This window comes from Calypte anna, chromosome 2, assembly GCF_003957555.1.
Source record: "Calypte anna isolate BGI_N300 chromosome 2, bCalAnn1_v1.p, whole genome shotgun sequence".
Taxonomy (NCBI): Eukaryota; Metazoa; Chordata; class Aves; order Apodiformes; family Trochilidae; genus Calypte; species Calypte anna.
The window spans coordinates 32,304,759-32,332,577 of NC_044245.1; the positions used below are offsets into that span (position 1 = coordinate 32,304,759).

At 39.4% G+C, this 27,819-nt stretch overlaps 1 protein-coding gene across 1 annotated transcript; it reads left to right on the forward strand.

Annotated features, from left to right (window-relative positions):
• The first annotated feature begins 238 nt into the window (after positions 1-238).
• Positions 239-25,887, forward strand: KLHL7 (kelch like family member 7). The gene is made up of 11 exons (XM_030444893.1): positions 239-651; positions 5,559-5,661; positions 6,586-6,679; positions 7,849-7,973; positions 9,829-10,004; positions 12,550-12,724; positions 14,108-14,250; positions 19,361-19,601; positions 22,378-22,579; positions 22,863-22,960; positions 24,620-25,887. The coding sequence occupies exons 1-11, from the start codon at positions 532-534 to the stop codon at positions 24,901-24,903; spliced, it is 1,761 nt and encodes a 586-aa protein (XP_030300753.1). The 5' UTR covers positions 239-531; the 3' UTR covers positions 24,904-25,887.
• The last annotated feature ends 1,932 nt before the right edge of the window (positions 25,888-27,819 follow it).

Consider the following 27,819-nt stretch of genomic DNA (forward strand, 5'->3'; position numbering starts at 1 on the left):
CCACCGGCCCCTCGCACCGAGCGCCCACGGACACGGCAGCAGCTCTCAAAACACGCCCAAAACTCGGCCCAGGGGGCTGACAGGACTCGGAGCTTCCACAAAGAATCCCCCCAAACCCTCGCCGGAGCGGATGGGGTCGGATGGGACTACACTGCCCCGTCCACTCCTCCCACCGCCCCAGCCACGGCACAGCGCACGCGCACCCAAGCCCCGCCCGTCTTTGTTACCCTGCGTGGGCGCCGCGCGCCGGCCGATGGCGTCAGCGCGCATGGCACCGCCCCTTCCCCCGCCATCCTGCGCGAAGGCCGCTTCCGTCGCGGAGAGCAGCGCTCCGGTACCTGTGGCTCCGTGGGGGCGGGCCTAACCTCATTCCTCTCCCCCGCCTTGCCCGCGAACTCCCCTCCGCCCAGCGTCGGAAACCGGTGGTCGTCCCGCCCTTTCCCCTCCCCCCCCCCTCCCCCCCTCCGGCCGCTGGCGGGCGTCGCATGTTACCCGGGGGTGGCGGCGGGCCGCCGGTGAGGGCGGGGAAGCATGGCCGCCCCCGGGTCCGAGAAGAGCAGCAAGAAGAAGACGGAGAAGAAGCTCGCCGCCCGCGAGGAGGCGAAGCTGCTGGCGAGCTTCATGGGGGTGATGAACACTATGCGCAAGCAGGTACCGTGCCTTCCCCCGGCCCAGCGGGGTCTGCGGCCGCCCAGCGGCTCCGTCACGGGCCGCGGCGGGGGGGGCCGGGGCTGGTGGTGGCCACCCTGTGGCGGCCACTTGTCGTTTGGCTTCGCTGCCGTGCAGACAGGCGCTGGCCGGGGCTGCGATGCCGATGCCGGCTTACAGAGTCCCCTACCCGGAGAGGGTCTTCTCCTTTTGGTGAGGCTGCGGCGGATTCTCGGAAGGACGCGCCCCTGGGGGTGCCCACCCTCTGCGCCCCTGCAAAGGGTGCCTCCGAAACGCTGCCCTGCGCCGGTACAACAGGCGTAACAAGTTGAGGTTTTCCTTGGCATGTCTTGTCGGTGCTGAAGGCAGGAGGTACGGGGGATCTGCTTCCTCGGCTGATAACATCTTGTCTGGAGGTAGTCAGGAGAGAAGTGAAGCTGCGACTGATTGCTGAGCTTCTCTGGTTTTTCACACAGCCTGTGAGGAGCTGAAAGATGGTGATGCTGAATTTTAACCAGGAACTCTGAACCAAGTGGCCGTGTGTCCTTGTGAGCAGCATTGGTGTAGTGAGCTCCAGCAGGGGGAGAGGCACGGCTGGAACCACCGTTTGGTTTCAGGAGTAGTGGTGGTTCTTGAGCTTTCTACTGAATTCATCTGGCCATGCCACTGAGAAGCCAGTGGCAGTATAAAGGACTGGTGGCCCCATCTCTATAAATTCTGACCTTTTTGCAGATCAGATTCCTAGATCAATTGTCTAATGATTATTAAAGGTGAGGCTTTTGGTTTGGCTTTGAGCAAGAGTGCTAATCAGAATTATAACTATACAAGTCAATACTAGTACAAGTAATACTAATTTCACTTGAGCTATCCAAACTGAATGAAATGCTCATTCTTTTTTAAAAAATTATTCTTTCTTGGGTTTTTTCCCCTAAGAAGCTTAGGTTTCTAGGAGTACAAGAGCAGAAGGATGATCTGTGTACCTTCTTACATAAGAAGAAATCTTTATCCTCGGGAGAAGCTGGCTTGATTTTGGTGCTATGATTTAAAAAAAATGATGTGGAGACCTGTAGTGAAATAAGGCAATGAGGCAACCAGGTGCCACTAATTGCCAGGGAGTGAGCATGAGCTTGTGTTAAGCCCACCTGTGCCTGATTAGGGCGGGCCACCACTGGGCATGAGCAGGACCAGGGGGCCTATAAAAGGTGAGGCCTGAGACACAAGCTCAGCTCAGTCCTGAGCGAGCCAGCAGAGAGGTCAGTCAAATCCAAAGCAGTAGCAGTAAGCCAGGCTGACCAATTCTGAGGGCAACCAATTCACAGCACTATTTGTGAACTTCTGCTAGAACACCTGTTGGATCGCAGAGCGCCGTGCCCTATGAGAGGTTCATCTTGCAACAGAGACCAAATTAAAACTAACTCTGAAGCCAGCTGTTTAAGAATCTGAGGGCTTCATACTTAGCACTGTTATGTGCTGTATCTTCTAGTGTTTAGCTGCTTGTCACCCAATACTAGTTTTGTCAAAGGCTTGTAGTGGTGTTTTCAGCAGTCTGGGTCCTGGCCTGACAAGTTACATTATAGTGTTAATTCTGCTTTTCTCCAGCATTTCAACTCTGTTCTCTCACTAATACAGAGTGTTGTGTGCGTAAACCATTTTATGGTTTTTATGGAGCTAAACTCCTATGTATGAAAAAACAAATCGGTTTAAATAATCTCACATAGTGGAGTTGAGGCTTAAAGCCTGTGACTAACTTTTTTTCCTTTTATTATTGTGGAGACATACTCCAAGGTGTAGGTGAGTTTGTGACTTATCTGTTACTGGTTAGCTCATACCTCTGTCATTGTTACAAAAAGGATGGCAGATGCTGTTAGGCTTTGTAAGCAGATAGGGCAGATATTGCTCTCTTTTAGATATATGTACAGTCCCTAGCACAGGAAAATCACAGTGCTGAACTGTGTCACTGTTCTGGTATGTGGCACCAAGTTCTCTGCAAGTACCTGATTTTTCAGCAGAGTGCAAGCTTTCATCTAGCTATGTATTACTTTAAAGCGGAGAGAGAGGATCCAGAGTTAAGTGCTGTGAAGTCTGTGTGTACTTCTAGATCAAATCCCTTTATGCCTGAGGAGATGCAACTCTGAAATTTGCCTGCTATCAAAGGCTCCTGAAAATTTGAAATCTAACCTCAGGTAGTTGCCTTGCATATCCCACCCAGTGCTGACCACTCCAGAAATACTTGCATAGTTCATGACATTCATGCTGGTTCTAGGAGCTGTTTGTAAGAGGAGTATAACAGTTGTTGGGAGAGCAAGGGAAGGTGTGAGTATATAGGATAAAATTAATATGTCTGCTGGGGCCAGAGGAAAACATACTAATTCTGTTGATTAGTTGTGCTACTGTTAAAGAGGATTTATAGGCAGGTCTTTCTTCTTGGGCTTTTAAAAAGTCAATGTCTGTGTTGTGGTTATAAAATCTAAATATGGTAGGAGTTTAAAATTTCCTGTGATGGAAATAGCAGCATGCACGTGGAGCATTAGCTATTTAAATGCATTAGTTTAGTGCTGTAGGAAAGGGGGATGATTAGACATCCAGTTTTAAAGAGGCTGCTTTTTGTCTGAGCAGGGAGGTAGAGGCAGCCTCCATGAGCACGTGGGGGCAAGTGTGTTTTGGGCTCATTTTCAAGGTGAAGCACATATATTGGTGGTTTTAGAGCTGTTTGACAGCATGTGCATAAATCCTTTGTTGTAACCTTGCAGCTGAGTGCAGATCAGCCTAGAGTGAAGTAATTGAGATTGAAGCCTGGACAGAGTTGCAGGGTGTTGCTGAACCTGTTACTTGGAAGGTGAAGGGTCCTGATGCAAGCTCACAGTCACTGTGCCCTCTGGTTGATGTAACACCAGTCACTTCTTGCCTCACTGAGATGACTCAGTAACACCAATGGGTCCTTCTGGTCCTCAGAATGCAGTAGTTGAAAAGGAAGTCATACAAGAAGCATCACCAGGAAAGAAATGTAAAAGGTTTTGGTTGACAGGTATTTCTTCCTGCACTCAGAGAGGCCTTAAAATATCTGAGGTACTTCAGATGCTGAGATAAGGCACTAAGTGTATCCTAAATATGCACATTGGAGTTCAAGCAACACTTGCAAGTCTTACTAAAGCTTGGCCACCGAATTTTATGGTATCTTTTACTGCTGGTTGCTGACACTTGTTTTCAATCAGCTGTGCTAGGAATTTCAGCTGCAAGGGATTTCCTCAAACTTTTCATGAATGGCCTCTTTGTTGTTTCAGTCCTAAGTGGTTTAAAGTTACACCTGTATGAAGGATTCTGTACGTCAAGCTCTGTCTTTTAATTAAAACATGTTTTAAAATGTGTTATATATATTTTATCCAATGTGAGCTTCTGAGTGTCCTTCAAGAAACTGAAAAATAAGTTTTTTTGAGAGACCGGCATATATGGATTTTCTGAGGTGTCTTGAATCTTCTGAGGGTTGGAAAACTTTCTCAGGCTGTTTTAAACAATTTACTTCCCACAGTAGAAACAAACTTTTCTGGGATTAGTATTGGGATGGGTGTAGGTAGGTGTTTCTGAAAGTAGTTTTGTGAACTTAAGGTAGTAGTTGAAAAGTAATTCCTATTTTTAGGAAGCAGTGCTGTTCAGTTTTTTGTTATCAATGAAGAGGATGTAATAATAAACTCTGGTATGGTGTGCATTTATTTCAGTCAATATGGCTTTGGAAAGGTTACTATTTGCAAAATCTATTCAAATTATGTATTTTTACCCCCATTTCTTGCTTTCCCCTCATATATCCTGACAGCTTTTATTAGTTGCCACTTTTATTTCTCCCAGTGCATGACATTTCACATCTAGGGAAGAAACTGAGTGTTTACATACAAGTAGCAAATAATTTTTTTTTGTCTTGAAGTTAAATTAGTTGCTTGTCAGGTGTGACCAGTCAAACCCTTCTGTAGGATTGTTATTTTTGGGATACTTTAACTAAAGTTTCATTGAATGCCTTGCACTTCTTTGTCACTTTCACTCCAGTGGGACAGTGTGTGAGCTGACACAGACAGGGTGCAGGAACAACCACAAAACATTGGATGAAGTGCAACGAGTAAATGAATACCCATGATCTGGGGAATCCTATTTCCTGAAGCAGCACCGGGGGCAGAGGCACAGAAGTGGGAATGCAGACTTCATCCTTCCTAGAGAAAGATCAAAAGATTCTGAACCTGCTGCTTTTACCTGTATATGTGGGATTTTTTGCCAGCATGGTTTTCTGCTGTGCTTTGATCTTTCTCACAGGGGGGCAGGAGTTTCAAACACATTCAGTAGGATGCCTCTGAATCTGTCACAAACCTGTGTCACCTAAACACAGATGTTCTTGTCAAGCACACAAGACTAAACAAGGGTTAGTAGTATGATGTGTTTTTTGACATCCCAGCTGCAAGTCACTTGAGCATATTTACAATCCTCCTTGACAATCTTTCTTTATATTTCCACAGGCAATATGCTGGCAGTCTTCAGATATGAAATTTCTATGAGCTTTTTTAGAAATCAATGGCTGAATAGAGAAGAGAGCCACTGGTTGATAAGAAAGGTGTCTAGCCCCTGCTAGACAGAGCCTGCATTATTGGAGGATGAAATAAATGCCAGAGAGGCAGAACATTAATTAAAGTTCATGTGTTATTTGTGACTGTCCTTAATGTACAATATAATGAGTAAACTGAAGGTTGCTAGTTCTCCAGATTACTGAATTAAACTTTGAATTACAAAAAACCTTTTTGTTATATAATACACTTGAGCTGTGTTAAGAAAACCAATGAATTTCCATAAGCTGTTTAAAAAAATATTGAGAGATTTTTGAAAATTCTCATCTTTGTTGGTTTTTTTGTTTCTGTTTTTTTTCTCTGATTTAGAAAACTCTGTGTGATGTCATTCTTATGGTTCAAGAAAGAAAGATCCCAGCTCACCGTGTTGTGCTTGCTTCAGCCAGTCATTTTTTTAACTTGATGTTTACCAGTAAGTCTTTTCAAAATTGATTAAAAGTTTTCATTAAGATATCCTAGTAGACTTTTGGCTGACAAACCACTTACTTTATGAAAAGTGATTAATTTCAGGGTTAAGTATAAGTGAAGATTTCCTCTTTTTTGTCCTTCTTCCATTTATCTCTCTTCACCCTTCCCCTCAGTTTCCCTTTAACTCTCTTTTCATCAAGTGTTATGTACTGTGTAAGGTCTCATTAATTTGGGCCCATATGCTGTATTGGTGTTGGTCTCCCTCCCCCATCCTACAAACTGGGAGTTTTTACACCTGTGACAGAATTTATCTGCCCTATTGTTTTCCCACAGTAGGCACTTGCATGAATAAAATGGGCTTTCAGAAGTGTAAATACTCTTGCATTTATGCTATCTTTACAAATTTACCTAGGTACGATGTGTCTTCTGTAGGCCCTACCCATGAATAGTATAATTATTGTGCTATAAAACACACAGTTTGAAGTCAGGTAGAAATAAAATAACCATGCTTTCCAGTGGTCAGCTTGTAACCATCTGCAGGCAGACTTGGAATGCTTTGTCTGGATGTGGGGAGCTTGGAACTGTCTCAATTATCAGCCTGACTGTGGAAATGGCTTTTGACAGAGCAATGTGTGCTTCCTGGTTTTGGTAATGCTAACTTGGCAGTCTGCACTCCAGTGAAAAGCATCTGTGATCTTTCCTTTTTAATGCAGTTTATCGTAATTTACATAACATGCATTCACATGCACTGGTTATGTTGTCTGTCTTACTGCCTCCTTTCTTTCCTGACTTGCTTGAATCCTTGGAAAACGGCAATCTATTGTTTTTAGCAGGTTCCTGCTTTCTATAATCACTTAATTTTCTACTGTTTGCAAAACATACAATAAATAGAGTGGCTTATTGATATAGTTTTTTAATCTATTTGCAGCAAATATGCTTGAGTCAAAGTCCTTTGAAGTGGAGCTAAAAGATGCAGAACCTGACATTATTGAACAGCTCGTGGAGTTTGCTTATACAGCAAGGTAGTTTTGTTATTTAAAAGCTGACGCTTTTTGTAGGAAGCCTGCCAATTGTAAATGATAAAATCTTAAAATAATGCTTTTATGATTCACCAGTTTTGTTACCATTACAGTTCTCTACTGTACTTAGAGCCTGCTGTGACAAGACCTCCTGTCTTCCTTCCCTCTTTATTTAAACAGTAGGAAGCCCTGCAGATGAAAGAAAGTGGCATTTCTCTCTAGAAAGCAATTCCAAGCATTTTAAGCTTTCGACTTCAGTGTTGGAATCAAATGATATTTCCCATCGTTCTGAAATTCAAGCTTCTATTGATATCAGCAGGATTTTTCTTTATGGCCATGGTAGCAATTGCATAGAACCATTTCTAGGAGTTACACCTTCATCTCAGGACAGGCACAGTGAATAAGTGTTCACAGAACAGTGTGCCCTTCCTTTCTTAGGTTGTCCATATGTTTGGTTTTTTTAAATGGTGTTTTTGCAGATGACTAGGATTCTGAACAGTATATCTTCATTAGTTCCCATGACCATGGATGGCAGGCCTGACATCTTTGTACTTATGGGATTAACTATCCTTAGGAAGGTTTTCCCCTTTCTTTGAGAGGAATCCTGTTGTATACTCCCATCAGTGGTGAGGGGACAGTCAGTGTCAGCAGTCCAGCCATATGGTTGCCTCCCCTGGTGCCCAAGTCCTTGCCTGTGGGCTCTGTACCTTCTCTTGAGGCACTGCCAAACTGGTTGTTCTGCTTGTGCACTCTGGGCATATCAGCCAGAGCAGTCTTGACAGTGAGTTCAGACAGATTTTGCTGTTGCCTGTCTGGGAGTAGGAGACTGTCAGAAAAAAAGGCTCTGTGACTGTCAGAAAAGAAGGTTCTGTTCATTTTCTGTTTTGTGAAAAGGGCTAATCACACCAGTAGTACACTACTGCAGAGCACCTCTGTTAAAGGCTTATTCTTTAAAAGCTGGAACTGTTTACTCTGCCCATTCTCAGGAAAGCAGAGGAATGGAAGCAGTTTGGAAGATCACAGAGTGGTTGTGTCTTTAGTGTGTACATGAAAGATTCTTGGGCAAAGAGCAGGGCAATAATTTTGCCGTTTATGTAAATTGGTGTAAGTTGCTTTTTTTTTTTTTAATAGGTAATTTTAGTGGTGCTAATTCTACACCTTCTGTTTTGCAGAATCTCGGTGAACAGCAATAATGTCCAGTCTTTACTAGATGCAGCAAACCAATATCAAATTGAACCTGTGAAAAAAATGTGTGTGGATTTTTTAAAGGAACAAGTTGATGCTTCTAATTGTCTTGGTAAGAGAAACACAGACTTAAAATTACTCTTTATTTTTTGATTTTGCTGTTCCTGAAAAACATAAAGTATTGTCTAAAGGAGAGTAGTATTTGTCCAGGAATGTGAAAACACTTTTGTTCTGAATCTGAACTATTATCCCTTTTCTTAGACAAAACAATCTGGATAGTTGTCTTGCCTGTATCAGAGGCCACTGATTGCTAGCTCCCATCCCAGATTTGCGGTGCTCTGGAGGCTCTTGTTTGTTAGAGAGCCTCAGCTGTTTTGTAAAGTAGAGATCTTGGTTATTAATGTGCTTGATAGATTTGTGATTTATACAAAACTAATGTCTTCAAAAAGGTATGAAACAGGGTAAGTTGAAGTTATATTTGGTTTAACTGCTCTTTATTTTGACTGAAATCCATGAATGTCATCTGGGCAGGTTTGATATTTAATATGTTCTGCAGCTGTGGTGAACTCAGTGTTACAGAAAAGGTAACAAATAGAACAAGATGTGTTTTCATGCTTAAGATTGAGTCCGTTTTATTTTATATTAAAAATTAGCTTCTTTATAGAGTTTTTTTCTTGACATTGGTCATGTAATTCTAGTAGCATCAGTTATGAACATTCATAACAGCAATGGAAATGCCTCTGCTATGGAGACAGGCTGAGGGGGTTGGGGTTGCTCAGCCTGGAGAAGAGAAGACTCCAAGGAGACCTTACAGCATCCTTCCAATATGTGAAGGGAGCCTACAGGAAAGCTGGGGAGGGGCTTTTCGCCAGAGGGAGTAATGATAGGGTATGGGGCAATGGTTTTAAAGTGAAAGAGTGATTTAAAGTGAAGGTGATTTAGGTTAGATACTAGGAAGAAATTTTTCACCATGAGGATAGTAAGATACTGGAATAGGTTTCCTAAGGAGGTTGTTGATACCCCTTCCCTGGAAGTGTTCAAGGCCAGATTGGATGAAGCCCTGTGCATCCTGGTCTAGTGGGTGATGCTTCTGCCCATGCAAAGGGGTTGGATCCTGATCATCTTTACGTCTCTTCCAGCACTAACCATTCTGTGATTCTGTGAAATGTTTTGCACAGTATGTGAATTGTAATGATTCAGCTGACACTTAGCTGCAGTATATCTGTGGCTCGGAAACAGCTGCTGGAGGAAAGACATTACTTCCTAAGGAAAATGCCACTTTTGCTTCTTTTGAGGCATGTTCCCTCCTCTGTGATTTTTGTTAACTAGAAAGTTAGTTATGGTCTCTTAACACTTGCATACTTTGTTGATAGTTTATAGCAAAAAATAAAAATTTGGAGAAAATACAGATGAAGAGAGAGTAAATAATTTTTTCCTCAAGGCATTGCGTGCGTGTTCAAATGCATTCTTTGCAGACTCATAGGGAAGTCCCCAGTTCACTTTTTTAACCTGTATAGAAAACTTGCAGTTCACTGTGACTCTTAAAGGAGATGTGGCTTGGTTGGTGACTGCTGCTGCATGAGCAAGTCAGGGAAGGTCATAAAACCTGGATCCAGTTTCTCAAGATGTTCTGATTAGATTGCATTATTGTGTTACGGCTCAGACTTGGCTTATGATACTTCTGGGGAAAGAAACTAAGGAAATAGTGTTGCAGAGATTGTGAATAGAGCAAGTGCTGCAGATCTGACTCTCCCTTTAGTTTGGTAGGGATCAACAGCTTGTGCTTATCTTAGTTTGTCTCAAGTTGCAGATGAGTTATAACAGCATTGCTTTAAAAAAAAATAGCACGGTAATAATATTAAACTGGGATTGTGAGTATTACTGAAATTACATTACTTTTATTCTAATATAGGAAAGATAATTGCCATTCAAATTTGGAAGCTTTTTTCTTAATTCTTCTTCCGCAGGTATAAGTGTGTTAGCAGAATGCCTAGACTGTCCAGAACTGAAAGCCACTGCAGATGACTTTATCCATCAGCATTTCACTGAAGTTTACAAGACAGATGAGTTTCTTCAGCTTGATGTTAAGCGTGTCACACATCTTTTGAACCAAGATACATTGACAGTGAGGGCAGAAGACCAGGTGAGAACTTAACTGTATTTTTTTTTTAATCAAGCTGGTTTAAAGTATCTCACGTCTGCTTCTGTAGTGCTTGCTAAATTGTAGAATAAAAGATCATTTGTAGCTTGGTCAAAACCAAATTAACAAATATCCATATTTCAAGTATGGTTACTATGTTTCAGCAAACTAGAGACTATGACTAAAAGTCATGAAGGGAGTAAGCAAACCAGTTTCTTTTATCTAGAATATCTATAGGGCTTCTGATTTCATAGTAGAATACATTAAAACTTAATTCATGTCATGTAGCAGTTGTTCCTGCATTGAGGTTCATGTGCTACTGGTGAAAGTAAACCACTTCCAAGTGGTAAGCAAACTGTGCCATAGTGGATGCACATCTCTACTGAGTGTAATCTCAGCCAGTTTCAGAGAGGAGTTGCTCCTGATGGAAACATATGCAGACACAAATTACACTTGAGGAACTGGGAGGCAAGATGAACAAAACACTGAAAGCTAGATGCATTGACTGTGATGGATGGTGGAAGGCCCTTATTTATGGAGTAAACACAGAACAGTTTAAGTGGCTGAAGTGAGCCTGGAGTATGACTCAATTAAAAGCTGTAACCTGAGGTAGAAATTATACTCAGCTGTCCCATTTGTAAAGTTTGAATCACTTTACAGCACAGCCCTGAATGCTTTTCTGCTTCAGGGAAATATGAAAAGTATAGGCTTGAGGTACTGACAGGATGGTTGCAGCTGCTGAGTACTTCTTGTAGCTTCTGAGTCAAATCCATTGAAACCTTGCCTCTCTGGTTATGCTGTTTTGGTGCTTGAGCTAGTTCAGGTTCATGTGGATATGTCATCATGAATTGACTCACACCTTTTGAAGTGCAACAGAGGAATTGCTTTGTCAAGATAGTGAATGTGTCCACTTGGATAGAAATGGATGTTTTCCAGACTTTGAAATTTTGTAAAATGAATGGATTTACCTCTAGCAGTAAAAAGCTTCAATCAAAATAAGAATTACTACAAGCAGGGGGATAATGTGAGGCAACTTGAATAACATAGTTATCTACTTAAAAGTATAAATAAGTTATGTCACAGTCAACATTCTTAAGCCATGTGCTGGGGATATTTAAGGTCATGGGGTAGCATTTTCAAAGTGGGATGTTTTTTGGATGTTCTTGGATGTGGTGGTTAGTTTGAAGCCGAAGTGGCACTTTGAAACTTACATTCTTGAAATTCTGTTGTTAAGGTAGGATGGCATGCTTTAACTTGACAGCAGTTATAGAAATCTTTATTGAGGCAGCATCATTAAAATTCCTTTAGAAAAATGGCAGCAGGCAGTATGAAACTGCAGAAGTTTGCCACTGATACTAAAGAAATCCTATTTCTTAGGAGTAGGAGTTGTCATTTTACTCTAACTTTTGTATTAGTATAAAAGCATATTTTCATTTAGTTAAAAAAAAAAGGTAGCTTTAATTTTCAGCTCTCCAGTTTTTCCTGTATGCAAGTGATGTTTCTGTTGATAAAGTGATAAATGTTCTTGTCCCAGTAATTCAGTTGAATTTCCTTAGCTAACTGCATTGAGCCATAAACATTTTCTGGATTTCGTCACTCTCCCTTGCTCCCTGGTCATTGTGCAGAATTATAGCTGAGGTGGTTTAGCAGTCCTTCAGAATAACTCTTAATTCTGCCATTAAACATCTTTCCACATTATATTTCACTCACCACTGGTCATTGTCATCAGCTTCAGGTAGAGGAGTAAGTCTGGACTGTGCTATCACTTGAAACTTAGTGTTGACTCTGAAGTGACAGCATAGTAGATAAACCTGCTGTGTCTGAGAGCAGCATGGAAGTATCTTAATACATAGGTAATACTGGATTTTTGTTTCATTATTTCCTGACCCAGATGACAGTCTGCTCTCTAAGAAAACCTATTATCTTTCCCTGGAAAGAGGAGATAAGAGAGGCAGCTCTGTGAATGGTAGATTTACAGCAGTCTGCAGCTTAAAAATTTAATTTAAATAATTCCCTAAGACACAACAGCAGCAATATATTTGGATTCCCAACACTATTATTTGTTAACAGGAGCAGTTTGTCAGCTCAGGAGACTATCTAAAATAGAAGCTATTTCAGCATATCTGGTGAAGTATTACCTGTGTCTGTGAAATGGGATTCAAAGCATATTAGTCTTAGCCTGGTACAGGGGTACCCACATCAGTATGAATTGCAGGTTCATGCTTCCCATTTGAAGGGAAACTGAAAAAAAAAACCAAAGTCTAAATAAGAAAGCAATGGGTTTTTTCTGTGGTTATGAATTTGCTTTACTTCATATCTGAGCATTGTCTTTTTATTGGGTTTTCTTGATGTTTGGTGGGTTGTCTTGTGGGTTTTAGGTTGTGTTGTTTGTGTCCTTTTTTGGAAGATGATAATGAATCTTCACATACTAAACTGTTAGTGTAAGTTAACCTCAATCAGGCAAAAGAATCAATTAGGAGCACTGAGATTGTTATTTTTCTTATTGTGTGGTGATGTGCCTTATCCTTTTCTTTCCTTCTTTCTTAAGGTTTATGATGCAGCAGTCAGATGGCTGAAGTATGATGAGCCAAATCGCCAGCCATACATGGTTGATATTCTTGCTAAAGTCAGATTTCCTCTTATATCAAAGAACTTCTTAAGTAAAACAGTTCAGGCTGAACCACTTATTCAGGATAACCCAGAATGCCTTAAAATGGTGATCAGTAAGTTGACCTCTAGCTGAAATCTTTAAAGTTCTGTATAATTTTTAGAATGCCATGGAAATCTTTATTTTTTTGCTTTGACAAAATTTTCATATTAAATTAATCTACGTTGCCTCTAGGAGGCTGCATTTAGTTGAGTTGCATTAGCAGATTATAATGTAAATAAAACCAATCTTCTGTAACAGAGTGTGACTTTCATTTCTGTTCTCCTAGCAAATGACATGAACTATATGATCAGTAATGGCATGAGTTTTTAGGGCAGTTGGAAGTCTTGGTGTGCCTTTGGGACAGGCTAGCAGCTTCAGTTTTGTTCATGTTCATATATGATGATAAAGGAACTATTTTATATCAAAATTTGGAATATTACGAATCTGCCCTAGGAAAATCAGAATGTTAAGCATATATTGCACTATTTTAATCATTAATATATACTGACTGTTGAACCTGCAGGCAGTTACATTCTCCCCATGAGATGGGGAACAATCCTCACTTCTATTATAGACACTATTTGTGAAATTTTATTGTGTAAGAAAGAAAAGCCTAGATGTTAATAAATATTATGGAAGGCAATTTTTTAATTGTGGTAGTGGTTAGTTAGTTGGCTTCATTTTAGTGTAGATCTAAAAAATGCTATGTGACTGTTTTCCTTCAGTCAGATGAACGAGATTCAGATTAATCTGTATGTTGGTAAATACTTGCTGACCATCAACATTTCAGTTGTCCTTATGACATGGAATTGGGTGCATTTGTTCAACAGGATTGTTGTTTGCCTGGTCTTAGTGGCTTATAATGTCACTAATATATTTGCATTCTTTGGAATGTTTCTTAGTAGAATGCTTATGCCAATAGTAACTAATTTTGCATTGTAATGCTAAGAACAAAAGTGAGGGGTTTTTTATGAAGTACAATAAGCTAGATATGCCTTCCTTGTTAATCAGAAACTGCAGGATGAAGAGGCAGGCATGGTTGACTCCTGATGGCATTCAAGTCCCTTTTTTAAATGTTAATTAATTGTTCTCTAGGCTCTGCTGGTTTTTTTATTCCTTTGTTTGCTTCCTTTTGCCTGTGTCAATGCAACAAACTTGGAATCCTGTTAATATTGGCTAAATGAGCTGATCAATAAATTTTTATATAACATGAGTTCATGTCTCATTTTCACATGGAGCAGGAAATTTGAAATAGGATGTAAATCTGGATGTTTGTTCCTGCCCTTATCTACTGCTGTGCATTCTTCCCTTTTAAACCAAAACTCTATAGGTACAATGTAGATACTTTCCCCCCCTTTTTTTCATTCCTTCCCTCTCCTTCTATCCACGCCTCTGAAACATCTCTTTCCATGTATGAGCTGCACTGGATCTGCAACAGTTGTTGCCTTCCTTCCAGGTGGGATGCGATACCATCTGCTTTCCCCAGAAGACAGAGAAGAGTTAGTGGAAGGTACACGGCCCAGAAGAAAAAAACATGATTATCGCATTGCTTTGTTTGGAGGCTCACAGCCCCAGTCCTGCAGATATTTTAATCCAAAGGTAATCGTTACCTCAGAATGCATTAAGATTCACTGTTTGTAATCTTACGTGTTTTATTTGCTGACAATATTAACAAAGGCATCATGATCTACAAAAGAGTATTGGAGAGGATGTATTCCCTGCCTCTTGGGCATACAGTTGGGAGAGTATGGTTAATTAGGTGTTTTTGGATCTGTGTACCTAGATGTACTACTTCATTTTGATTAGAATTATTATGTGTTTGTTTGTTGGCCATATTAGATACGGAGTTCTGATAAATCCATCTGTGTTGAGAATCGATTGGTATGTGCGTCCCACAGCTGGAAATAAATAAAAGGTCACAGGAACATCAAGCAATCAGTTAGGAATACATGAAAGTCTTTATTGCATGTGCACGCATGTATGTGTTCAGAGAATAACTCAAAGCAATTTATTTTTAGCACGAGTTAATTTATTGGCTCATATGTAGAACCCGTATTGAAGGTGCAATGTGGTTTTTCAGTGCATTTGTTATAAGCATGCAACGACTTCTAAATCCCAATGGTTCACAGTTTTGTTTATTATTAAGAATATGTAAGGAAAAGAATTGGGAGCCAAGTATTCTGTTAGTACAAAAGTGAGTTTTTATAACAAAAAAACTTAGTGATGGCTCATTCAGAGCAACCAAGCATTGCCTGAATTTTGTTTCCATGTGTCCTGAATAAAATTAAGCCACAATTATGGTGTATGTTTCATCTATGCAGGCTAGGTGGTCTAGGAACACCAACTGCATGCAGAAGAATTATCCAAACTGTTTTATCAGGCAAGCACATGTAGTAATACAAAAAAATTGCTACATAAACATCAGGGCTCTCAAGTTACAAGATCACATATGTATATTTTGCTTCAGAAATTAATTTTTTTTTAAACTCAGCATATTAAATGCTTGTTTTAATTTCAAACAGTGTGTTATCTGCGTGAACTTTCTAGTCAGTGTGAGCCCTGTCAAATCTAATTCAGAATGAATGTGCCCTTGGCATGTGTTTTGAACTTGTCATTCACATTCCTTTATGTAAGGTAAAATTGAAGCCAACTTCTTTGAGTATCATTCAAGTCTGGAGAAAAACCTGCCAGCTTTGCTGACTTAATTTGAAAGACATTTTATATGCATTTTTACTGGGAATTCCAAATGCTTAAAGAATTACCACCTTTTCTTCTTCATACACATATTCAAGAAAGAAAACAGGACTCCAACATGGGGCAAGGAGGAAAAGGGAACAGAGCAGATAATTCTTTCTTTTCCAAGATCTGAGTTTGGGAAGCCTTTGATTAGGGCATTCATCCTTTTCAATTACTTGGTTTTGGAATTTTAACAAGTTGTAATTCACCCAATATGCTCTGACCTTTATTTTATTCAAAGGAAATCAAGTCAAAGTGTCTTTCTCTTAATCTCTAGTTACATATGTTGGAGTAAGGCTACTTTTAGGCAGGATGGAAACCAGCTTTAAGACAGACCTATTGTCCCAATCATTTATTGGCAATGATATTATCAACATAGCATTTATGTTTTCTCTTTACCAGCCTGAGAGGTAAAATTGTGTATCTAATACCAATGTCGGTCAGAATTCAGAAGATGGAGGTTGTTGCTTCCTCACTCTTTATAAATTAGTATAAATGTCCTCAGCTGTATCTGTGAATTTTCTGAAAGCTTGATCAGTGCATGCTGAGTGGGAGTGACAGGCAAAAAAAAATTAGAAGGAAACATGTATGTAGTTAGGTGATCTTCAGCCAGACTTAAAATACAATATTGGAGAAATCTCTTTGGTGTGCAAAAGGTCATATCTATGTTAGTCTACATAAAGCATAGGATAAAATAGTGCATTTTTTCATAGATTATTTAGCCAGGTACAATAGAAAAAATAATTCAGTTTGGAAGGATTTTTCCAGAACTGCCTTTTGATTAGACTTTATGGCCTTGCATGTGGATTAATGGGGGGGAGGTGGGCAGTGGGCAGTGAAGGAAAAGGAAAACAGTGGGCAATTTTAGATCTTGATTCTAATGAGCATGTCTTCCTTGAATGTTTTACCTAGTACTTATATGCTTTCTTGGGGATTCTTAGCTAGACTGTCATGTCTTGTTGAATAGCTGTTATTTCATTTCCAGCTCTAAGCCATTTAAAGGCCATGATCTGGATGTTTTGCTTGAGTATCTGATCTTTAATGAACTGTGATAGTAGCTTCCTAAATGCAGCTAACCAAGGATCCAGAACCCCTGTTGAGTTAGCATGGTGTGCATGCAAAATAAGGCTCCAGTGCTGCAAAAGACTGTATCATGTTTAACTTGCTTTAAGTAGTCTCATTGAAAGATGAGGGAAGTATGACAGAGCAGAGAATTAAGGTTGTGCATGTGTTTTTTGCAAGGCTAGGACCTTGGAAGAGAATTAAAATTTTTTTTGTTGTCTGTTGAACTGCTTGAATAGTGACCTAGTCCTTCACTTTTTATTTTAAGTACATTCAATAATTTAATTAAGTTCTTATATGTCAGAAAAGCAGTTCAGAACAAAGGTGTTTCTCCTGATAATATTTTCTCAGTTGTGAGTGATAGATTTCATTAATTCTAACATTACAAAACTAGTGCAAATTTTTTTATTTTTCACTGATTGCTTTGCATGCAAAATCAGTCCCTAATGTTAATCTTCATTTTGCTGCTGTTACTAAGGGTTATTTAAATAAGAGTGGATTGGATATTGTGTCTTATATGTGGATGTTAATAGTATTACTTTAAGGCTGTATTTGTTGTCTTTATTGCACTGTAACTGGTATTTCTATTGATGCATGTACTACAAAGCAAAATGATGCAACAGGACAGATGCAGACAAGCATAAAACTTGTGGAGCAATCTGGCACTACTTAGAGAAGAGATGTCTGTTTTCACAATACTACTAGAAATGTTCTATTAATGGTGGTGGGAAGCATTTTCTTGTTGACATTTTCACAGAAGGATTTTAAAAATTTTTTATTCACCCTCCCCAACTTGTGAATAAAATGACAAAATCCCACATGACTTAGTGGGATTTTGAGGCAACAGTATGCTTGTTCTTTGAAAATTGCTTTGTCTAGTGACCAGAAATGGCTGAAAATCTTAACTTTTTAACAGTGCAAATCTAGCAAATGGCAAGTAACAAGTGCTTGGCATTGCTATTTCTTGGTGAATAAAGCGGCCAGCATAACTCTTTATGAGGAGACAGGGATGTTGTCAGTGAGCTGTTAGCAGGGAGAATATCCATGCCTGCTCTTTTCCTTGAAAATTTGCAAGAGGACTTACTAACGGAAAACCAGGGAAAATCCTTTAAAAAGGCATTTTTTCACAAAGCTAGGAATTGAGGTAGTTTCAACAAGTAATTAAATACATTCATTAAAATTGAAAAATCCTTTAAAAAAACTGTTCAGTATGAACACACAGCTTCTGCCTCTGGTGTCCTGCATCACAGTTTGTTGAAAACCAAGATCAACAGGGAAAGTTGATCATATGCCTACCTTGTTCTTTCCTTATTCAACCACCCAAAAATGAGGCTTGCCAAGGCCTGCGTGGATCTTGGATGTGGCATAAAGAAACTTCTTTACATATTATTTTAAATGAATAAAATGTATAAGTGCATAAATTGAAATAGATTTTATAAGGTGCAGACTAACACTGAAGAGCATTACAGGAGAATGACCTAATTTGCTTCCTGCTGAAAGAGGAGGATACTGCTGAGTGTGCTCAGGCTATGGGATAACCTGTGGCTTTTCATTTGATAAGGTGTGGATGAAACGGTACCTATGAACTGAAGCCATAAAAGTGGGTCAGGTAACAGCCCGTTATAGTAGTAAAGGGGGAAAAAAATTTTTTTTTGTAAAAGTGCCAGAAATCTGAGCTAGAAAATATGTTGATTTTGCACAATGCAGTAAGACATTTTCTTAAGATTTATGCAGCTATTTATTTTGCCATGCTGTAGTATGGCTTTCCTTTCTAGGATGCCCCAGGACCTGTTTCTCACCATAAAGGGCCACATGCACCTGCCAGCTCTTCTTGATATGGGGGATGCTACAAGAAAAGATTGTAAGATGTTTTGGACTATAACATGCTCTGCCTCTCTTTCTTTGAACCCCCATGTAGGAGTCGCTGTCCTTCCTCATTGACCAAGGTGTTTGAAGTATGTCCTTGCTAAGAAAATGTAATGATGTAACGTCTTGTGTGAACCATTACAATGAAGGTCATTCAGCAGATTTAGCTAGAGCATCCTGAGGTGACACAGATAACAGTTAAGGTCCTGCACTTTCCTGTTCAGAATAGGGTACAAGCTGTGCTCATGGAATATGGAGATGCTATTACTCAAGAAGTGTTTCTTGTGCTGTATGCTATCCTGGTCTGCCATCAGTTGCTGAGTTTGATGTCCTTAAGACTTCGGGTAGTGTTGCTGCCCGTACTTGATACTTGCTGGTTTTGCCAATCCATGCAAAATCAGTTTCTTGGCAACACGCCTGCCAGTATTTGTGGTGAAGCATTATTTCTTTCTCATGCTATCAACTGTGGATAGCTGTAGATCATTTGTGTTTTGTAAATTCTGTAAATAAGCTTCTAGTTGTCATGGTAATAAAGTATGTATCGGAGCTTTTTAACTGAGTTGCTTGTCAATTTGGATATTACCTTCTTTTTTCATTGCCTTTGTTTGAGACATTCTGTATTTTATTTTACTTTTTGAGAAAGAATTTGTTACTATATGTAAGATGTCTTTTTCCTTTGCTATAAAAGAAAATGCAATCCTACTTTACTGATCATATGCATTGTTTCTGACATGATAGCAGCAGGAGGGTGATTTTGTTGGAAAAACCCCTGTTTTTCAGGAAGCTGTACTGGGTGTACACAGGGAATGAGGAGATAGAATTTGAAAATGTCATGGTTCATTGCAGCTAACTATGTCTGTGTCTGAGAATTTTTCAAGAGTACGCCTGAGGAATATTCTTCAATAAACAGTGTTCATGTTTGTTTTGAAAAGGAACTTTAAAACTGACCATATCTAAATCTCTATGAAAAGCTCTGTTTGAAAAACACTCGCTGTGCAGGTAAGTGTTATAATCTATTAGACATTACTTGTTCTTTGTAATGCAGGATTACAGCTGGACAGACATCCGATGTCCCTTTGAAAAGCGCAGGGATGCAGCTTGTGTCTTCTGGGACAACGTAGTTTATATTTTGGGTGGTTCCCAGCTCTTCCCTATAAAGCGAATGGACTGCTACAATGTGGTGAAGGATAGCTGGTATTCCAAGCTAGGACCTCCAACACCTCGAGATAGCCTTGCAGCCTGTGCTGCTGAGGGCAAAATTTATACATCTGGTGGTTCAGAAGTGGGTAAGACACTAAAAATCTTTAAAACAAACAAACAAACAAAAAATAGTACAATCAAAATACCTGGATTTTTTTCTGGTTTTTGCATGACTGTTGAAAAGAAACTGCACGTTGCCATGTTAGCTTAATGAGTTTATTTTCCCATATTTAGGGTTTTATCTTCCCCACAATCCAACAGTCTGTTTTTGTGGTGTTTTTAAAATGCTTTCACTGATAGAAATTAATATTTGCATTAAGTAGAGAACAAAGTACACTTAAACTCTTAAGTGTTAACTAGGGACAAGCAGATACATTTGGGGAGTCCAACACTGTTTGCAGCTGACTTATAAATCTGCAGAACTCAGTATGATTTAAAACTTTGTGATGTTTGGCCAGAATAGCTGTTTTTTGGCAATGGCATCCCTTGTATATATTGGGGCTAATGAGTGTTTTTTAAAGAAAAAAAAAAAAAAAGGATGGAAAACCCTGCTTCTTTTGGGTGGTGAGATTATACCTGACCCTGTAGAAGAATTTGTCCAGCTCTCTGTCAAGTGACAGAAGTTGCCTTCTGTTGACTTGTTACTCTGTTGGTTTGCTTCAGTAAATAAAGAAATACTGGGCTGGGGTTTTTTTAGATATTCTTATTCAACACTTAAAAAAAATGAAGAACATTGAATTGGTTTTTTTTCCTCTCCCCGAGAAACCTAGTTGGGTGAGTTATGGTATGTGTTATAGCAATGTTTTACAGTTTTTTGTTTCTAAATCATGTACATCAATCAGCAAACCAAAAGTTGGAATGTAGGTTAGCTAAAGCCATAAAAACACAGAGCTTTAAAAAAACAACCTTCTGCTTTGGGAGGAAAAAAGTCAAGCAAACAAAAAAAAAACCCCAAAAATCCTGACCTTGAACCAGGAAGAAAGCTTTTAGTAGACCCCTAGGTCCTCTTGAGTTCTGCCTTGCTGTAGAGGGGAGCAGAGGGAAAAAGATCAGAATTGGTGCTTAACATTTACAAGTCACTTGGTGTTCCTAAGGGTCACAGCTTCCCATTAGGTGGCTCCTAAAACATTTGGAGAGGTCTAATGTGACAGCAGATTAGGCAGTTCCTAGCTGCCACCTGGTGTAGGAAATGGGAAGTAGCACCTTTCCCTTTACATGAAATAGGCTACGTTTGGAAACTGGGAACACAACAAAATCTTGTAAATCTTGGCAGTTTCCCACATGTCAGTTCAGAATGGAGAATGGAAGAGAATTTGATTATGGATTTGATTTTCCAGTACATTGTAGTTAGTTAATACATCATCAAGGAAATTTTAATCTGGGAATTTTAAATCTGCCATCATATTACTGCACAGTTTGACTTAGCTTTCTGTAAATATTTTATTCAAGATAAAACAGTAAGAGCTAAAAATAATGGAGCTTATTTTGCCTGTATTTTTCTAACTTTTGGAATCCAGTGAATACTGCTTGTTTGGAAAAGTCTGCTGATCCTGAATCCAGTATTTTCTAATTTAGAGCAGGCAGTTATGTGAAACCATTAATCAGAGAAAGTGCTGCAGTGTGTTAGCTGTAAAGAAATCTAAAAATTATATGCTTTTTGCATTGATTGAAGAGGCTGGGAAATAAATTACTGTGCCAGCCCATTACAGAAAACAAGGTGCTTTTTTTCCCCCATTTTGAATTGATGGGAGTACTGTTTTATTTGCAATACTAGCAGAGCTTGAAAGCTAAGCATACTGAGTTCTTCCATTATATTTAGGTTCAGGAAAAATATGTAAGATTCCACTGACAGCATACAGAAAATTGAGGCTTTTCCCTCTTTAGAAAAAAGACATTAAAGACAGTTCTGCTTTATTTTCCACAGGCAAGAATTTCTAGGGATGTGTGTTTATATCAAGGAAAAAATATATCCTATTCTATACAGTTTTTGTGGTACTGAGAATTACATAGTAGAAGTAAAGAAATGCACACTTTGTAGAAGCTTACTCCTGTATTTTGGGTGTAGAAACATATATTTGTTAAAACAAAGGGGAAAAGGTTCTGGTTCTTTCCTGACAAAGTTGTATCCAGCCACCTTTGCTTTGGCCACGGTTCAGCTAGTTACCTGAGCACAGATCTTTAATCTCCCATCTGTCTTCATTAGAAAAATTGCTTTTCATTTCAGTAATGGTTTTATTTGCCTTTGAGAGAGGAATACACAGACCTTGCACCTCAGAAAATAAGTTATTTCCCAGTGATTGCTAGTAATTCAGGAGTATGTTATAACATAATCAAGCTATGTAATTCCAAAAGCAAGAATTGTTCTTTCTGGGTACTGGGCAAGTCACAGTACTTAGAGGAAAAAAGTCTCATGTGAATCTGTGCTAAGTTTACAAAGCTGTTTTCATCTTCACATGTGAAAAGGTAACATTTCCATGTAGTGAGATCAGCACGAGATGATGACAATAGGATCAGTAATTTATATAATTTATATAATATTCAGTGTTTATTCTGCCACCCCCATTCATCAAAAAAGAATAATCCTTATCTTTTTTTGTTTTTAAATAAAAATAGCAGTTTTATAAACTGGCTTGCATATTTTGGAATAAAAGAGTCAAATGGATTAAAAGTGTGTGCTTTCTGAACAGTCCCAATTTTCAAGTGGGTTAATTCTGCTTTTGGAGGTGGGAAGGCAGCTTTCCCTTTTCAAGTAACAAATAAAGCATCAATCATATATAATTACTGTTAGACTCTTCTCTTGAAAGACAACCATAAAAATTAATGCCAGTTTTGGGGGGGGGGGGTGTTCTGTTTTGTTTAAAGGAAATTCTGCACTGTATTTATTTGAATGCTACGACACAAGAACAGAAAGCTGGCACACAAAGCCCAGCATGCTGACTCAGCGATGCAGCCATGGGATGGTAGAAGCAAATGGTCTCATTTACGTATGTGGAGGAAGCTTGGGAAACAATGTTTCTGGAAGGGTCCTAAATTCCTGTGAAGTTTATGATCCAGCCACTGAAACGTAAGTATTCTGTGTGCTCTCATTATTTTTGGTGACTTCTGGCTTTGCTCACTCTGTATATAACTGAAGGATGGATGAATAGGAAGAGTTGTTTGGTAAGGAATTTCCCCAAGTTGAGCAGTAATAAATCAGTTATCTGTAGTTCTGCTGAAAAGGCAATTTTTCTTAAGCAGATTACTTATATATTTAATTTTGTTAACACTAGGCTTTATATACATATTTTTTACTTATTGTCTAGGAATTTTACAGTGAGTTTTCCTGTTTTGGTTTTCTTTTTCCCCAGGTGGACTGAACTCTGTCCAATGATTGAAGCCAGAAAGAATCATGGACTGGTGTTTGTAAAGGACAAAATATTTGCTGTGGGTGGACAAAATGGCTTAGGTACTTTAATTATTTTAATTCTCTAGCAGGTAACACAAGGTTTTGTGGGGGCCCTTTTTCATTTACAAAGAATCTATTCTGCTCTGTGCAGCTGAAAAACTTTACACAGTACCATACAACACATCCTGCCACTGTCACATGGGTGTCACACTGCCTTCCTTTCACTTCCCTGCTTCAGTGTTTCTTATTTTTCAAAGTCACAGTACTGTCAAATTCAGATATGTGTCCATCCTATGGCCCAGTTCTTTGGTAGTTACTATGGCTAAACCAGTCATCTGAGAAAAGACATTTTTTTTTCTTCTTCGTTACGTATTTCAAGATATTTTAGTATTCTTTTGAGAAAGGTAAAGGTGTAGCCATGATTTTGGGAACACCAGTCTAAAGACTTGAAGCTAGTCAGCTATTTTGAAGTGGTAAAAAAGTGAACTCTCTTGACTGCCCTAGTTTTGAAAGGTGACTGTCATGGGCAGATCATTTTATGACCTGTCTCCTTGTCTTTAAGACTAGAAGAATAATAATAGTTTGTTTCCCAGAAGAACTGCGTTTTAATTATACAGGGTTTCTGAAGTGCTTTTTAAAATGGAAAATTTTCAGCTATTAGGCTTATTAATCACTATTTATGGTAATTAGAATATTTTTTTCAGACTTATGATCTTTTAGAATATAGCTTGTTTTTTAATTAGCTACTAAAGCTATTCCCAGAATGATTGATTTACTAATGCAAAAACATCAGTAGATGCACTTTTTGTACAAAGATTCTATCAACCATTTATAGGCAGAGATGCCACTCAAAATGTTAAAGTATTCACTGAATGCTCAGAAGTGTGCACTGTTGAGTAAGTTCAAGTACTGTTTTGCTCTTCGTAGCCTGACTTACTGACTAATTGGTGTTATTGTAATATAATGTCTTGGTTTAAATATTTGTATTTCTTAACATTATATCAAGGTTTCTTAATCTTTCAGACCTAGTAGTTAAGGACTGGAAGTGAAAACTCTGTGACTCATATTACTGTTGTGAAATAGGGGTAACAGGATGTTCATAGATACTGTGAAGTGTGATTACTGGCCTGCTTCCAAAAGAAGCAAATCTTAGCAAATCACAAAATCTACTTTTCCATAGCAAGTTTCAATTCCCCTGACACTTTTCAAAGATTCAGGCTTTCAAACTTCAGTTATTTTAATATCACAATGAAGAGACATCCTGTATCAGTAAATAACTGATTTAGGTTAAGGTACTGTTGACACCTTTAGAATAAAAAGCCATTACCATAAGGAAGTTGCAGGTGAATTCCTAAGCTGTAATCACTAAACAAAAATCCATAAGAGAAGTCACTTTAGTCCTTCTCTTCACAAAGTAATGTGTTGGAGTCTCTTTCTGGAGAATAATCAGAAATTTCTTGCAACACATCTGCCTTTCAGTGCCCTTTTCACTTGTGTCATTCCTGTGCTGATAAAAAGGTAAGCCACTAGTTTAAAAACTGTGGCCCTTTTCATGTTGTGGCTTGGGGAGGGGGGTTTGTTTGTTTTTTGTAATTCTAGGATACACATTTAATCTAAACCTTGAAAATAAAGACAGAGTTTAATGAAGCATTTGTATGCTCTAGCTCAGTCTGTACAGGGTGGTGTACTAAAGTGGTTATCTGTCTTATTGCTTTTTAGGTGGCCTTGATAATGTAGAATATTATGATATCAAGATGAATGAATGGAAGATGGTGTCTCCAATGCCATGGAAAGGTGTAACAGTGAAGTGTGCTGCTGTGGGATCTATAGTCTATGTCCTGGCTGGTTTTCAGGGTGTTGGTCGATTAGGGCACATTCTTGAATATAATACTGAAACAGACAAGTGGATAGCCAATTCCAAAGTCCGTGCTTTCCCAGTGACAAGTTGTTTAATCTGTGTTGTAGACACTTGTGGGGCAAATGAAGAAACTTTAGAAACCTGAAGACCTGTAGGAGACGCTTAGACATTCTTCAAGGACTTGTGGAAAGATGACTATTGGTGCTTTGCTTCCATGTTTTACTGAATCTTGTTAAATTGAGTAATATGAAAAACTGAGATGCAGTCTTTAGATTTGTATATACAGCATATTGTGTAACATGGATTTTGTCATGCCCATTTTCTTGTCTGTTTTAAGAGATGGGGATGTGTTTTGAGAATCCACTTACCTAGCTGACATCATACGGCATCTTCCTTTTAAAAGGACTCTGTGTGGCCTTGTTAAAATAGACCCAGTCCAATTATATAGAACTCAAAGCATTTGATGAAGATAGGATTTCTGGTTAAACGACACTTTATGGAGCTCAGTTGCAGATATTCTTCGTGTAATAAAGGTGAGTAAATGCAGCTTGGGTCATGAGAAATACAAGCAAAAGTTTTTCTCATTTATACCTACCTGCAGAAACCTTACTAGAATGCAATGAAGATTTTCCTCAGGAAAGACCAAGGACAGCAGTGTAATAAATATTCCCATGTTGAATGGGAATAGGTTATACAGTTCCCTAGATTATGATAGCTGCCCTCTTCCAGTGACTTTCTTCCATCATTTGCATGACTGCATATAATTTTTTAAAGTTAGGCTGGCCGTATATATAGATTAGAGAAACACTTTGCTAGTAACATCTTTGGCATTTTGGGGAGCTTTCATAGAAGAACTCTCATTTTTTTGTTACGCTGAGGTAGGGGCATGGTGGGGGAAGTCTACAATAATTGTGCACTATAATTAGCAAGTTGGAAATTTGGGATTAATACTGAATATATTTTGCCAGGCATCAGACTGTACATATTGTGGATGCCAGACCATTAGTAAAGATGGTAATGGCAATGGGAAGGCGAAGTCAATACAACAAATGTATTGATTTTCTTCTTGAGAGTGACTGTTTTTAAAATGGCATGAACCAAGTCATTAAAGATACTTTATAGAAGTCTTCTAAAGTTGCACATGGTTATTAATCTCTGGTTTATAAGCATATAGTTCTGTAAATGTTTCTAGCCAGCATCATAGTAAATTTCTTCCAGCATAGAACTTCAGCTTGTCAAGCTATTGGTGTCAATATTGTATACATCTTCCAACTTCTGTAAAGCCATACAAATGATATCTGTACATCTGTCCTGATCCCATGCTAGTTTACTAACAATCTTCATCCTGATTTTTGTCACCTCTCTTCTAGCTTGCTAATTTTTCAGATCTGTTACTGTAAGACTATTAGGTTTGCTTAAAAAGCTTGGTGCTTTCCTACTGATACCTTGTACATTGCTGGTAGCATGGATTTTTAGTCTGTTTTATTTCAGAAGATCCAGCAAGTTCTCATATGTAGCATGAATTTCAAAGTCAGTGCTTCTTTGCAGATTTCTTTCTGGCTTTCTTCCTCATCCTAACAACTCTCTGCATGCACAGGAAGTAGCAGGTGCAGTCGTGGGCTTGACAATGGTTCCTGCAATTTGGTTCTTTATTGAGTAGTAAGTGAATGCTATAAATCACTTTTTGTTGTTGTTGTTGTTCCACCTCACCTATTCTTTTTTCTCATCCATGAAACAAATGTGTTGTTAGTGTCTCCAATCCTTAATTCTAAAACACTGTAAAAACTGAAGTCAGCTGTGCACTTAGGTACTACAGGCTGTTTGATCTTATCTGTCTGCCTTTGAAATTGTGAAGCATCTTTTTCTGACTTTATCTTCAAGTAGTTAATACTTCTCTTTAAACTACAAAAAAACTTCTAAGTACAGAGACAGAACATGTGAGAATTAGCATGTCATGGAACGTGTGCACTGTCTGTCCTCTCTAAGTGGCTGTGCTGGTGGCAGGACTGTAAACTGCTCCCCATACCTGTCTGCACTTTCTTAAGGGCTTATGTACTTCTGGTAGGTTCTTTCCCTTGACTTTTACCTCAGCGCAGGCCCCAGCCCATAGGCTCAGATATCTTGTTTAGATCAAATTGACAATGGTTGGGAAGGCAATAATCCTCTTCCCCAGCACTGCTGTGTGTCATGAACTCTGCTGATGAAGCTCACAGTGTGCCAGCCTGCCATCAGCCTTGCTCTTTTGACTCCCTTTTGACAGATGAGGTGATTCCATTCACGGTCATCGCTCTCAGAAGGGGCTTAGCTGTGACATCCCCCTGGCAGAAAGCTCCGTCCTCTGCACTTGCCAGAATGGATGTGGCAGCCCAGACAGAGCTCCCATGAAAAGATGCAGCCACATATTCCTCAGGCTGCAGGGAGTGCCAGAGCCTTTTGCTGGTCAGGGACAGCAGTAGTGGCAAAAGCTGTGGGTGGTGTGACCCAGGTGGAGGATCTGCTCAGCCTGGTGGCAGAGCTACAAGAGGAAGTAGAATGGGATCTGATAGGACAAAGGCTTCAGGAAGTCTGAGAGGCTGGTGGAGCCATGATCTACCCTCCCCAAAACAGAAACAGGAACAGCCACCAGGAAAAAAAAAGAAATCAAGGGGATCCTATATCCTCCCCAGGCTGAAGGGCAGTAGGTTTAAGGAAAGGAGTAAATGGAGGCAAGACCATGCCTGGGACTATGGGCAAACCCCTCCTTGTCCACCTTGCCTTCCCAGGTGCCTCCGTACAGTAGGTGTAAGACTCTGGACATGGAAGACCAGTCAGTGGATGATGGTCCATCCACACAAGAGGTACCAGCAAAGTCAGAAAGGCCAACCCCCCACACAGCACAACCATCTCCATATGGATTAAAAGATGGGCTGTTGGGATAGGTGACTCCCTTCTGAGTGGAAGAGGACATGCAGGAGAGACTCCCCTCTTTGGGAGGTCTCCTGCCTACCTGGAGCGTGAGTCAAGGACATCACTAGGAAACTTCCAGCCTGGGACTGCCCTTGGACCTGAGCTTCCATGTGGG